Source organism: Diceros bicornis, chromosome 41 (genome assembly GCF_020826845.1).
Source record: "Diceros bicornis minor isolate mBicDic1 chromosome 41, mDicBic1.mat.cur, whole genome shotgun sequence".
In the NCBI taxonomy this organism is placed as follows: Eukaryota; Metazoa; Chordata; class Mammalia; order Perissodactyla; family Rhinocerotidae; genus Diceros; species Diceros bicornis.
The window spans coordinates 1,476,149-1,489,535 of record NC_080780.1 but is presented as its reverse complement, the minus strand read 5'-3'; the positions used below and the strand labels follow the sequence as shown (position 1 = coordinate 1,489,535).

Genomic DNA, 13,387 nt, shown 5'->3' with positions numbered 1-13,387 from the left:
CGGAGCTTTCTCACCAGCACAGCCCCCCACACACCTGGTGTGAACCTTCTGATGAGACGCAGGCCTTCTCCCTTTTTCTGCCTCCCTCCTGACCATAGCCTCTGGTACAGCCAATGCCAGCATGTGGTAGAGACATTGCTGTGTATGGAGCTGAAGGTTTGGTGTGTTCTCAATTTATTTATTTATTGGTGACATCTGGGGCCGTGTATCTGAGATGATATTGTAGCTCTGATGTGTGAAGACCCTGTTTGCATTTGCTGCAAGGAACAAAGCGCTGCTTCCCTCAAGCCTCTGGAGGCGGAGCTTGTGGTCCCCGAGGTCACCAGGCCTACCCTGTGCCTCAGGCACACTCACTGGCCGCCTGGCTTTGGTAATCACTTTAGCCTCGCAGGACCTCTGTGCCTCATCCTTAAAGTGAGGCTGAGAGCCTTAGTTGGTTGATCTCTAGAAGTTTGCTGGTTGCTTATCAGTCAGTGCCAGACCCTATGCTGGGCTCTGGGGTGATTGAGGAAGGTAGTCAAGAGCCCACCTCCCAAGGGCTGTAGTGGGCCGAAAGGGCCCCTAGATGTCCTTGCCAAACCCTGGGACCTACAAATGGGACCTTATTTGGAAAAAGAGTGTTTGTAGCTGTATTAAGTTAAGGTTCTTAAGATGAGATCATCCTGGATTATCCAGGTGGGCCCTAAATCCAGTGACAAGTGTCCTTATAAGAGAAAAAAAGAGAGATTTGACACAGAAAAGAAAACGTAGACACAGGAGGAGTGAAGTAAAGATGGGCCAGAGATTGGGGAGATGCAGCCACAGCCTATCCCCTGGAACTCCGGAGGGAGCGCAACCCTGCGACACCTCAGTGTTGGACTTCTGGCCTCCAGACTAGAGAATAAATGTTTTGTTTGAAGCCCCCAGTGTGCGGTGCTTTTGTCGTGGCTGTCCTAGGACACTAGCACAGGCCTCATGTGGCAGGATTGCTATGAGGGCCACGTGGGACAAGAAGGGTAACCCCAGGGATGCCTGTCATCTCACCAGAGTCCTTGGTCCTAACCTCTGACCTCCCAGCAGGCCGATGCAAATGTGCCACTTACTTCCCAGCCACCCTTCCCTCCTTGCCTAAGCCGTGGATCCACATCAGACACACCCAGGCAGGCTTTCAGAGCAGGCAGGGGTGGCAGCTAAAACCGGATGACAGTTCTTGCCTCCCTCCCTCCCACACTCGAGAATGTTAAACTAGGCTTCTTGACTTGCAGGCAAGCTCCTTTCTTGGTTACGGAGATGTGAAATCAACTCCCCCCCACCCCCCACCCCGAGGCCTCGTTCTGTCCCAGAACCCCGCGTCAGCTCACTGTCCTCATTTCTCCCTCCAGGTGGGGCTGATGGCCCTCGCTGCTGTGGGCAGCTGCAGGCCTGGAGGCCCAGCTGCTCCGTGGTTCAGACAGTCTTAGCCGTGTGTGAGGTGAAGCCAGTCCCCACATTGATGTGATCCACACGCAGGTTATTTAAAGTTGGTGCAGTGGCTGCAGAGTGTGCACAGCCTTTTATCTGCCTTAAGGCTCACTCAAGTGTGTGTGTCTGCTGCCCCTCCCCCATTTATTTATTTAGATTATTTATTTAGATTATTTCCTTAAGTTATAGTTCTAAAAGTGGAGTTACAGGCTGACTGTAATCCTTGGTGGTTTGCCACGGCCGCTCCGAGAAGGACGCCGCATTTCTGTGGTGTCATGTCACCAGATCACCGAGTGCCTACCAGCACGGGGCTTACTAACTTGTCTTTGCTGACTTACCTGCATTCCTTCCATTTGTTCCTTTCGGTTTTCTGGTGAGGACACGCATCTCTTTATGAAGTGGTTTGCCACCTTCGTTTCCTCGCTGGCCACCAGCCCCTTCCTGGTCCTGGGAGGCCATCACTGTGGATTATCCTTCTTCATAAATGCAGGTTAAATTACGTTAGCATTTTTTTTTTTTCTTTGTGATGAAGATCAGCCCTGAGCTAACATCCATGCCAATCCTCCTCTTTTTGCTGAGGAAGACTGGCCCTGAGCTAACATCCGTGCCCATCTTCTTGTACTTTATATGGGACTCCGCCACAGCATGGCCTGACAAGCGGTGCGTCGGTCCACGCCCGGGATCCGAACCCAGGCTGCCAGCAGTGGAGCACGCGCACTTAACCGCTACGCCACGGGGCCAATCCCTACATTAGCGTTTTGACAAGAGCCCAAAGCCTGAAAACTAGTCCATGGAATGAAATGCGAGCCCTTGGCCTTCAGTGCTCATGTCTCCTGGGACCCTCAGCGTTTCTTGGGGTGGTCAGATCCTTGGGTGCTCAGGTCCCAGCAGGAAAGAGCTGAGGCTTGAGATTAAGAGAAGTAGGTGGCCCAAGGCAGCATGTTTCAGTAGCGTTGAAGTCACCCAGTGAACAGAAGGAATGTACCAGCAGAACCAGCAGACCACGCTCCCAGGGGCAGAGCGTGCATTCCCTCCGTCCTGTGGTGGGAAGAGAGTGGAAATGCTGCTTGGCATCACTTGGTTGCCTCGAGCTCAGGGTATGTGGGCTCTCTCCTGCCTCCCAGCCACGCCCACACCACTGCCATGTTCTCTTTGGCTCGTACAGTGCTTTAATCTTTAAGCTTAAAAGAAGAGTTGACAACATCAAAAGCCAGGAGCTCGCCCGTAATGGTGCTGCTTTTGGCGAACCCTGAGAGGTCAGCAGTCTGGCTTGGATCCACGTTCTCCCTGCAGAAGTGCCTGGAGCTGGGCAGGTTTCCTGTCGTCTTTCCCCGTCATCTGTCCTTGTTTCAAGGCGCCCCCCAGGAGCACCATCCCACAGCTCTGACGTCTCCTTGGCCCAGCGATCCCCGGGTAGCTGTGAGGAGCCCTTGTGCTCACTGGGCACATTGCTTCCCTGAATAGACATGAGGTTCAGTGGCGAAGGCAAGAGAGAGATGTAAATGTTGGTGAGTCATCAGCACAGGTTGGGAGAGTGCTGAGGTAAGCTGATTCATGTTGAGTTCGAAGTTTCTTTGAGGACATTTTGGAAAAACTGTTCAACCGGCAGTCTGGTGGTTCCCCCAAGAAACCGATTCTAGGTCTGGGACTGGGTTGATAAAAGGAACCTGGAGGAAGCCCAAGGAAGGGGCCTGTGTCACCAGGTCACAGCAACCACCCCCAGCTGGCCATGTTGGGACCACTCTGAGCACCACATAATCAAGTACGGGAATGACTGAGAGCCATTGAGATACTAGGCATCCAGGAGTCGGTGATGACAATAGAGGGTTGACTGGCCCCATCACAGAGGAGAAGGCCCCTGCCAGCCAGTGCACAGCACCTGCTGGGGCTAGAGGCAGCGTTTCCCTGCCATCATGTGAAGATAGGGTCAGGGAGGAACCCCCGGTGGATGCGGCTGTATGGCATCATGTCTACAAGTGGGACCCCCGGGGAGGGGCACAGTGTCACCTGTGCAGCGTCCCACAGGGGGCGCTTCCCTGAGTTTAATGAGGAGGAAACACCAAACAAACCCAAGATGAACGGTCTTTGGAAACAAAACAACAAAAGACAAAGGCTATGGAATGTTGCAGATGAAAGGGGATAAGACCACTAAAATGCAGTTGGGACCCTGGACTGGATCCTGTGCAGGAAAGAAGATGAGGTAAGGTTCTTACATTAAAGAAATCCCATATCCCAAGGAAGGAGGCCCTCACTGAAAGATGAGGGGTAAAGGACCAAGATGGTTCAGGAAAAATATCACATGATTTACTATATATTATACATATGCTCACACACACACACAGTAAGAGCATGTGCAGACACACACAGGTGATAAAGCTGAGGCGATGTAGTATATGTTATATGTATCCTCACACACACACAGTGAGGGTCTGTATAGACACAGGTGATAAAGCTGAGGTGATTTACTATATTATACGTATCCTCACACACACACATAGTGTGTGCAGACACACACAGGTGATAAAGCTGGGGTAGTTTACTGTATATTATGTATATCCTTACACACACATGATAAAGCCAAGAGGTAGCATGTTGGCAGTGGGTGAATCTAGGAAAAGGGTGGATTCTTTGTACTTCAATAATTCTAGCAACTTGTAAGTTTGAAATTATTCCAAATAAAATGTTTTTTAAAAATGAGATACCCCAATAAGCACATGAAAAGATGCTCAGCATCATTAGTCATTAAGGAAATACCATTTAAAACCACAGCAACTTATCACTTCACACCTGTTAGAATGGCTACTGAAAAGAATGGACAGTACCAGATGCTGGCGACATTATGGAGCCCCTGGAACACTCATACACTGCTGGAGGGAGTGCGCAATGGTGCAGCCATTTGGAAGATGGTTTGATGGTTTTTATGAAGTTAAACATGCACAATCCCACTGGTAGGTACTTACCAAGGAGAGATGTGCTCACACACAGACCTGCATGCAATGCAGCCTCATAGATGACTGCTCAAACCTGGAAATGCCCACGCGTCCATCCACAGGTGGGTGGACAGGCATGCCCTGGCCCACTGTGTAGGGAGCGACTCTGGACACACATGCAGCCTGGCCCAACGTCAGAACCACCATGCTAAGAGAAGAATGGATACGGCAAGGCTGTGGCTATGTGATTCCATGAACGACAGACATGTACCAACGGGATGGCAAAGAGAGGATTGGGGCCGAGGGGTTCAGGAGCTTTGGGATGTGGCTTGATGGCAGTGGTTGCTGTCTGGCTGTGTGTTTGTCAAACTCATAGAATGTACCCTCAAAAGGGTGAATTTTACTAGGTACAAAGTATGCCTTCACAAACCTGTTTTTTTAAAAAAGTAACAAAATGTTAAAAATCAAAACCAAGCATTAAGCCATCAGACTGCTTTCTCAGACATGTTATTTCTAGACCTGGGTACTTGAGCTCTGTTCTAAGAACGTTTCACCCATGATCTCTTGGTACTGTGTTCCGTGTTGTTCACCTGAAAGAGGCATGAAGTTCTGACCCTCTAAACGTGGATGGACTGTGGGGACATCATGCTGAGTGAAACAAGCCAGGCCCAGAAGGACATGCATGTTGTGATTCTGTTTTTGTGAAATGTCCAGAACAGGCGAATGAATGAGTTGTGGTTGCCAGGGCTGGGGGCAGGGAAGCGTTAGGACAAAGGGGGTAGTGACTGCTTGTGGGCATAGGTGATGAGAATGTTCTGGTACTAGATAGAGGTTGTGGCTGCACAATGTTGTGAATGTGTGAAATGCACTGAATCGTTCCTTTTAAAATGGTTAACTTTATGTTACATAAATTTCACATCAAAAAAAATTTTTTTTTTTGAAGGTGGTGCTAGGCTCTTCTTGATTTTTGTTGGGTTTGCCAAGTGTCCTTGTGGACTTGCTCTGTGGACACAAGGGGTGTGAGCAGTGAGGCCCACCAGCTCCTTGTTCCCAGGGGCGCCCCATTGTGTCCCTGAGCTGTGTAGGGCCTGGTAGTGTGTGTGTACCTGCGTGAGGTTTGTGTGACAAGGACCAGTGGCAGAGCCCCTGGGTGATGTTTGGGCTGACCCCCACCACACCGTCTGGCTGCGGGCCCAGGCCAAGCTCTGCTCTGCCCGTAGCACCGGGTGAGGCAGGGGAGCTGCTGACTCCAGGTAGAGATGATCTTGTGCACTGTATGGGGCTCGTGAGCTTTAACAGTACTCGTCACAGAGGGCCGAGCAACGATAATGACCAGTGGGATACAGGTAAAATAAAATCAAAGGGTCTCTTCTTTCCAGAGAGTCGTAGTTCTGTAAGTACCTCAAAATCTCTCCTGAAATGGTGAAAACAAAATGTATTCCCCACTTGGAAGGTTTTGGTTGCCTCGGCACAAAAATCTGCAGCTCGGTAAAGACAGGGCTGAGTTCTCAGTGTTGGAGTCTGAGGCCAGGCCAGGTCCCCACATGCAAACTGGAGAGTGAAATCAGCAAGAAGCCATCTGAACAGAGTATCAGGAAGCAGACAGTTCATCCCAAATGTAAACTGTGGTGTTGGCAGAGTAGAAGTCATTCATCTGAATAGGTGAGCAGGGGGTGCTCAGAACCTGCCAGCTCACCCCTCAGCTCTTCATGCCCCACATCCCCCCAGGACAGTCAGAAGAGGGGGAGGCTTGTGTTTGTAATGTGCTGAGATGCTGACATTCATGCCACGCTTGCAGTTTTCTGGAGATTCTCTCCACTGTGTGACCTGTCCCTCATCAGTGGCCACGCCCCTAATTGCTCTAGGGGCTTGGAACTGAGCTCTGCAGCCCTGACTGGACCTGGGCTCTGCAGGGGCCCTCGGTGGGTTCAGGTAGCGAGGCTGGAGCTGGCAGCGTGTGAGCACTGGGGCTGACTTCTCGTGACCTGTGAGTGATGTCCACCAGGAGCACATGGTGTCCTCGTGGGTGTCACCTGTGCGTGGGCCAGCTGCAGGTCTACTTTTTCAGCACTTGCCACTGGCCAGTAACCCTCTCCTCATAGAGCTTCTCTGAGTGAGAGCTGCTCTCACTGCTGGCTCGCCATCTCCGCATCACTTCCTTGTTCCTCTGGGCATGACTGGGGATTTCATCCCACTGGAGAGTGTACAGTACAAGGGAGAGTGGACAACCCACCTGTCACTTCTTAGCCACTCTTGTAAGAGTTTTCCGAGGAGCCCAATCACTTTCCACGGGAAAGGGTGCAGCCTGGGCCCTCTGCATATGGTCCCCCGACCTCTGACCACAAGAGGGGTACAGCCTCGTCTTTCTGCATATGGTCCCCTGACCATGGCAGGGGTGCGGCCTGGGCCCTCCGTGTGTGATCCCTGGGACAGGTGCACTTGGCACCAACTTCAGGCAAAGCCCCGATGTTCTACTTTGTTTCCCACGTTGCAGTCACCATCTCTGAGTTCTTGTGACGACCCCCAGCCTTGGGCTGAGCCGTGAGTCTGGGTGGGCGGAGCTTTCCGTGATGGGCTAGTGAGTCACATGAGTGGTCACAGGGCTGGAGGAGCCCCTCTTACAGCCATCCTGGCCGAGGAAGGCAGCGGGACAGGGCGCTTGGGCATCTGGTCGGGGATGGTCATCATCGAGCTGAGCACTCAGTCCCCCGGGTCCCAGGTTCCCCCAGCAGGAGGAGACGATGCTGCGCTTGGAAGCAGGAAAGGTCACCAAGAGGGAGGGAGGAGGGCGAGCTAGCAGGGGCCTGGCAGAAGGACAGTGAAAGAGGCTTCTATGTGGGGGGGAAGTTCCTGTGGCGTCTCTGGGAGGCCGTGATGGGGGCCTAGGTGTGGGCAGTGAGGCGGCTCAGAGCTCTTGGAAACATTCCCTCTCAGTCAGCGTGGATGCTGACGCACACGGGGTCACTGTCCTCTCAGAAGACAAGGACCACAGATGCCACAAAGTATAGTCCTGGGGCATCAGGTCCCCGATCCCTCCAAGCCTGCTGACTGGTGTCCCCCCTCCCAAGTGACCCCGTCTCCGCTCTTGTGTCCCAGGTGAGCCTAAGCAAGGCTGGCGAGTACTGGTGGAGCGCCATCCTGGAGGGGGAGGAGCATATCGACATTGACCAGATCAACAAGGAACGCTCCATGGCCACAGTGGACGAGGAGGAGCATGCCGTGCTGGACAGGCTCACCTTCGACTACCACCAGAAGCTGCAGGGCAAGCCACAGAGCCATGAGCTGGTACGGGCGGCCTACCCTTCCCGGGCCTTCCCAGTGCCTGTGCTGGTGCGGGGTGTGGATGAGACGTGCTGGGGTGAGGGGTGGATGAGGGTGCTATGCAGGATGTGAATTAGGGTGCTATGTGGGATGTGGACAGCAGTGGTGTGGTGTGGGTGGGGGTGCTGTGCAGGGTGTGGATGGGGGTGCTGGGGTGAGGTGTGGACGAGATGTTGTGGGGCAAGACGTGGATGGGGGTACTGTGCAGAGTATGGACAGTATGCTGGGGTGGGATGTGGACAGGGAGCCTTGTTGCAGGGCACAGCTGCCCACTGGGTCCTAGTGTAGGTAGCTCTGGCCTGGTCACTTGGTTACAGCCCGGGACAGGGCACTGGTTCCACTCCCGGATAGAGAGCCCAGGTGGCAGGGCCGAGACGCCTGTCCACATGGAACCGTTAATATCGCAAATGTTCGGCAAAGGAGAGGAGAGCCAGGCCCAGCACTGCTGCAGGGCCTGTGCGGTTCTGACCATGCGGGGCCATGGGAAGAAAGTCTTTCCAAGTCACTTTTGAATGTCGGAGGCCTGAGAAGTCCACATGGCCAGTAGCCGTGGAGGGTGCAGGTGGAAGTCAGCTACTGGAGATAAGGTTCACATCTGTTCAGCACAGAGCCTGCCAGGAACAAGGAAAGGATTAGAGGGCCAGCCCCGTGGCTTAGCGGTTAAGTGTGTGCCCTCCGCTACTGGTGGCCCGGGTTTGGATCCTGGGCATGCACCGATGCACTGCTTCTCCGGCCATGCTGAGGCCACGTCCCACATACAGCAACTAGAAGCATGTGCAACTATGACATACAACTATCTAACGGGGCTTTGGGGAGAAAAAAAAAGGAAGAGGATTGGCAATAGATGTTAGCTCAGAGCCGGTCTTCCTCAGCAAAAAAAGAGGAGGATTAGCATGGATGTTAGCTCAGGGCTGATCTTCCTCACAAAAAAAAAAAACAAAAACAAAGGAAAAGATTAGATTGTACATTCTTCTTTCTGTTTTAATAATCCCAGGAATGGCTATTTAGGGAAGAAAGCGCCAGGAGTGTGAGCCTCAGTGTGATGGGAGCAGGCCAAGTTCAAGCCCATGTCCGGGTGGGTGAATTGCTGGGTGCCACATTTCATGTGTGTCAAACACAAGACCCTGCTCCCCCCACCAGCGCCGTTTAGTTTTGTAGGTATCCCGTTTGTCTCCTGGGGGCCTTGCTGTGTGGCTCCTGTGAGTACTCTGGGCCCGTGGCCGCTGAGTGCTCCACCCTGTGCCTGTTGGTCGTCCTCTGTCTTCGCTTCATTCAGACCTCACACGCAGATGGCCTGCCTTGCCCGTGCAAGGGTGGAGGAGCCATGAGGGGAGCACTTAGTGAGCGCCCACTGCACGCAGGTCGGGTTGGGTTGGCTAGGTCATGGACTCAGTGTAGCACCCCTGAGAAGAGGGTCGAGTTTCAGAGGTCACAGAACAAGTTCAAGGTCCCTCAGCTGCTCACGCAGCAGGGGTGGGGTGTTAACCCTGGGCCGGTTCCAGGCCTCTCTGTCATCCCTGCCCTGAGTCTCTGAATCTTCTCTCAGTCTGGCTCCCTGACCACCTGGGCTTACAGGGCTGGAACCAGGACTAAGGTCAGCCATCAGATCATGGACATCTTGCTGGTCGTGTCTGTGGAAAGTGGCCACTGGCTGTACTTGCTGAGCCCGAGGGGCACGGGACTCGGAGCGCGGCTCACCTCTGCACATTTAGGCAGCAGTTTTAATCCAGTTATGCTGCATCTGCCTGTGGCCACAGGACAAAAGAGCAGTCTGAACACTGGCCCTGTGGGAGGGGCCTCATGCAGCCGTCAGAGGCGTGGGTGTCCCTGCTCAAAGTGGGCAGACTCTGAGCCATGAGGCACGAGTGGGGAGCAGGAGGTCCCTGCTGACTGGCCCAGAGATGGGGCCAGCCAATCAGAAAGGATCAGAAGAAAGAAGAGCCTTGGAGACGCTGTAGTGTACTGGAAAGACCTCTGTGGTTGAGTCAAAAGGGGTTCTGGAAGGACTTGCCATGTGCCAGGCAGCATGCTGACCCGGGGGACATGAGTGCCTGGCCGAGAGCAGTGCCCTTATGAGACCTTCATTAGACACAGAGGAGCCCAGGGCTGGCAGTACACGTGACAGGACCTAGGGGTGACCTGGAGATACTAAAAGACCGACATCTCAAGGCCATGGTATTGGAGCTGGGAGAGTGTCCGAGGGCCTGGCCTGGCACCAACAGCCACCTGGGACTCATCTGGGCTTGGCAGGGATTCAGGAAGGAGCATCCGGAGTGACGCTGACTTCCTGAGGGTTCCACATGGAGCGTCCTCGGTACACAGTTGGTGAGGGAAGTGCAGTGTGGGGAGCCAGGTTCAGGACCAAGAGAAGAACATGAGGCACGAGAAGCTACATGAGGAGCTGGCAGAGCCGGTGCGGCCTGGCAATGAGAGAGCTGAACTTGGTGAAACTTGGCAGTGCTGAAGGCCATACAGCCATGGATGGTTTAACCCACAGTCTCTGTGATCCCTGGAGGAAAGCCAGTCTCCAGAAGAAGGAAATCAGAGCTAGAGCTTCAGCAGGACCCGCTGGTGGCTTCAGATGAGGGCCGAGGGGAGGAGGGGCAGCTTAAGAAAGTAGGTAGTGATGATGAAACTGTATCATTTCTTGCGAGGTCTGGGGCAGGACCAGTGTGAGGAGTGGGCTGGGGCTCCATGTTGGAGTTTGGAGTGTGAGGGCTCATCAGACTGCCCGTGGCAAGGCCGGTGCACGGGACGTTGTCGTGGCTCTGTGCTCAGAGGGTGTGAGTGCTCAGTGCAGAGCTCACCCAAGAAGCAACAGTCCTCAGATGGGGGCCTTGGAAGGAGTGAGAGAACAGGAGACCAAGGAAGAAGAGGCTTCAGAGGGAGTGGCGGGCAGGAGCTGGAGGAAGAGAGTGCAGACAGAGGCCACTGGGAAGCTTGTGGCTGTGGCGACAAGCCAGTCACCTCACAACTGTGGCCGACACCCTCCCTGGCTGGCACAGTGAGTTGGGCGGTGGGTGGGGCCCCTCGTGTTTGGCGGCTGGTCTGCAGGGCTGCAGCACCTGCTTCTCCAGGTGCTCTTTCCAAGGTCTCCGGTGTGCATTTTCTGCACCAAGTTGGGAGTAATATCAGTTAACCCAAATACTCAGTGCGTGTCTTTGTCACACCTGCTGCTGTACCACTTAGGTTTGATAACAGGAAAAAGAAGGCCCCTGTCAGGAGGAGAGTCCTGAAGCCTCGTCAAACACCAGGAATTTTCCCCACTGCTCAGTCTATAGGCCTTGAGACCAGAGGTCGGTAGGGCTTTCTGCCACAGGGTAGCCCAGGCCCTGCGGCAGCGAGACTCTTGCATTTCTCCTGGTCAGAAGGAAGGGGAGATGGTCCCCAGCCCAGTGCGTTCACAGGGAAGAAGGGGGCCTGCAACACAGGGAGGTGCCTTCGTCACAGGCTGCATCCTGCAGTCCCTGGCCACGGGCTGGGATAGCTGATCATCAGCTCTGCCTCCACCGCCCAGGGACTGTGTGGTCTGTGACTGGTGAGTCGTGGGACTTCCTGAGATATCCCTCCAAGTCACAGCTTGCATCACCCCTGGATTATCTGAGGGTGCAGGCCTTGGTGCTGCCAGCCTCCTCCCTGGGAAAGGGGAGCAGGGTCATCCCCCTGTACCTCAGTCGACCCTGTGGGCTGTAGCCCTCAGGCCATTAGGAGTTGGGACAGAGATTCCTGGTGAGAAGGAGCCGCAGCTGACCCAGGAAGGCAGCCAGCGCTCACTGGATACAAGATGGGATGAAATCAGCATGTGAGGAGCACAGGATCGTGGAGGGTTTGCTGTCACCCCAGGTGGGTCCTCCTCTGGAGGAAGCAGAGTTGAGTCCTGCTCTGGGACGTTAACCTCTCTATTTTCTGTTTGTAGAAAGTCCATGAGATGCTGCAGAAGGGGTGGGACGCTGAAGGCTCTCCCTTCCGAGGCCAGCGATTCGACCCAGCCATGTTCAACATCTCCCCAGGGGCTGTGCAGTTTTAAAACTGAAGGAAAGGAAGCCCTCGCCGGTGGGGAGCGGGCCTGGGCTCTCTCCTGCCAGGGCCTCGCTGTCTGGTTCGCCCTCGCCAGCGTGTCTTTTGAGGGTGAACCTGGCCTCTGCCCTGACCCTGCACTTCCAGACGGTTCCAGAGCAGGGTGGGCTGAGAGGGTGTTGGAGAGCAGGGGCCGTCCCAGCAGACACAGCTCTGGCCTCTGCTGCCCCCGTCACCCGAGCTCTGCCGGCTGCTGTTCGCGCTTTGCTTGCTTTTCTTGTTCCGGGGGCGGGGCATGGGTGCCAGGCCGGCTGTTGAAGCTGGGCAGAGGCGCTGCGCTTCTGGGCAGTTTGAGGAACCCTCAGTCTTGACCTCTTGCTGGGCACATTATGTGCAGTCTCGCTTCTCCGCTTGTAAGCGTCCAGTGCCTGCCTTGGCCTCGTCGCAGAGCAGCGGAAACTGGAGTCCTGATTGCCAGATCTGGATGTTGAGAGAGGGTCTCATGGCCTCAAGCACAGCAGGATCTGTCTGTCCTCTGACCAGGCGGCCCTGCTCCCACCGGACCCAGCGCTTTCTTCTCGTGGGACTGGTTCTCGTCCAAGTGCACCAGGCCGGGCTCCCTCAGAAGACCGCAGTCCCTGGGCCCTTCTTGCCTGAGGCCTGACCATGCCACACACAGCTCACAGCTCTGCTCCCACAGCTCTGCTCTCATCGCTCTCCCAGGGCCCGAAGCCTGCACCCCAATCCTAGAGGGCCCTGTGTGCACGTCTCCAGGACTGTGGGGCTGCCCTGGTGGGCGGGCACCTTGAAGGTCTCCACACCCAGGAACCTGCTCTCCTGAGCTCTGCCTGCTCGGCTGGGGGAGGAGGAGCCTGGTCTGGGTCGTGGTCCTTATGGAGGCTTCCGCCTTCACCTGTGTAGGTGGGAACTGGTTCATCACAGTCTGACTCACAGGGTGACTGACGGCTCTATAAGAAGCATCCCTGGGTCCCTGGTCACTTTGAGCTGGAGGTGCAGATACTAGGTGGCTGGCGGAAGTACCGCCAAGGGGACACAGAGCCGTGTTGTCTGCATTCATCACTGAGGCTGCTCATAGAGCTGCCAGGACCGTTCTTCAGGGTCCCCAGGATTTTCACGCCTATCCCACATAACAAAAGGTCTCATGGCAGATGTCTGCCTGAGAACCATTCTCATGTCTCCACCTCATCCCCTCTCCCACCCGGTGCGGGGGTCTTCCAGAGTGACAAGGTGGGCTGTGGCACACCAGCACCTCGGCTATTTGGTTGACTTCGGGAGCCGTGGACTCCGTGGTCAGTTGTCTTCTCTTGCCTGATTTTATTTTCAGTGTTGCATCTCTTCCCACCCTGCCCACTCTAACAGTAGCATACCCCATCTGGGAGTGGTGGGCTGGGGGGGTCACTGGTCGCACACAGCTGATTGCAGGTCAGCCTTGCCGTCTTGTGGATATCCTCTGCCCCTTGCTGCCGGCCTGGGCCCTGGAGCTGGTGCGCTCTACCTGTTTTCTCTCTTTAGACACGACAGCAGCAAATTGGCCCCTGAGCTCCATCAGCTGAGGTCCGCAGAAAGCAGGGTGCCCACCTGCGAAGTTGCCTCGTCTCCAGTGTTGGTTTGCAATAAATCTGTATTTAAGCACTTCTGGGTCTGTGTGTGACATTTGC

The 13,387-nt window shown here is 54.8% G+C and overlaps 2 protein-coding genes across 5 annotated transcripts in view; one reads left to right on the top strand and one right to left on the bottom strand.

Moving 5' to 3' along the window:
* NUDCD3 (NudC domain containing 3) overlaps positions 1-13,364 on the top strand; it is an 85,568-nt gene extending 72,204 nt beyond the window's left edge. For 3 of the 4 annotated variants that reach the window (XM_058534736.1, XM_058534738.1, XM_058534739.1), the window contains 2 exons: positions 7,467-7,655; positions 11,608-13,364. In XM_058534736.1, coding sequence (XP_058390719.1) covers positions 7,467-7,655; positions 11,608-11,718 — 300 coding nt within the window. In that variant the 3' untranslated portion in view covers positions 11,719-13,364. The other variant, XM_058534737.1, reaches the window with a different exon arrangement.
* Positions 1-13,387, bottom strand: part of OGDH (oxoglutarate dehydrogenase) — a 385,968-nt gene that overhangs the window by 250,849 nt on the left and 121,732 nt on the right. The gene's annotated exons all lie outside the window — the stretch shown is intronic.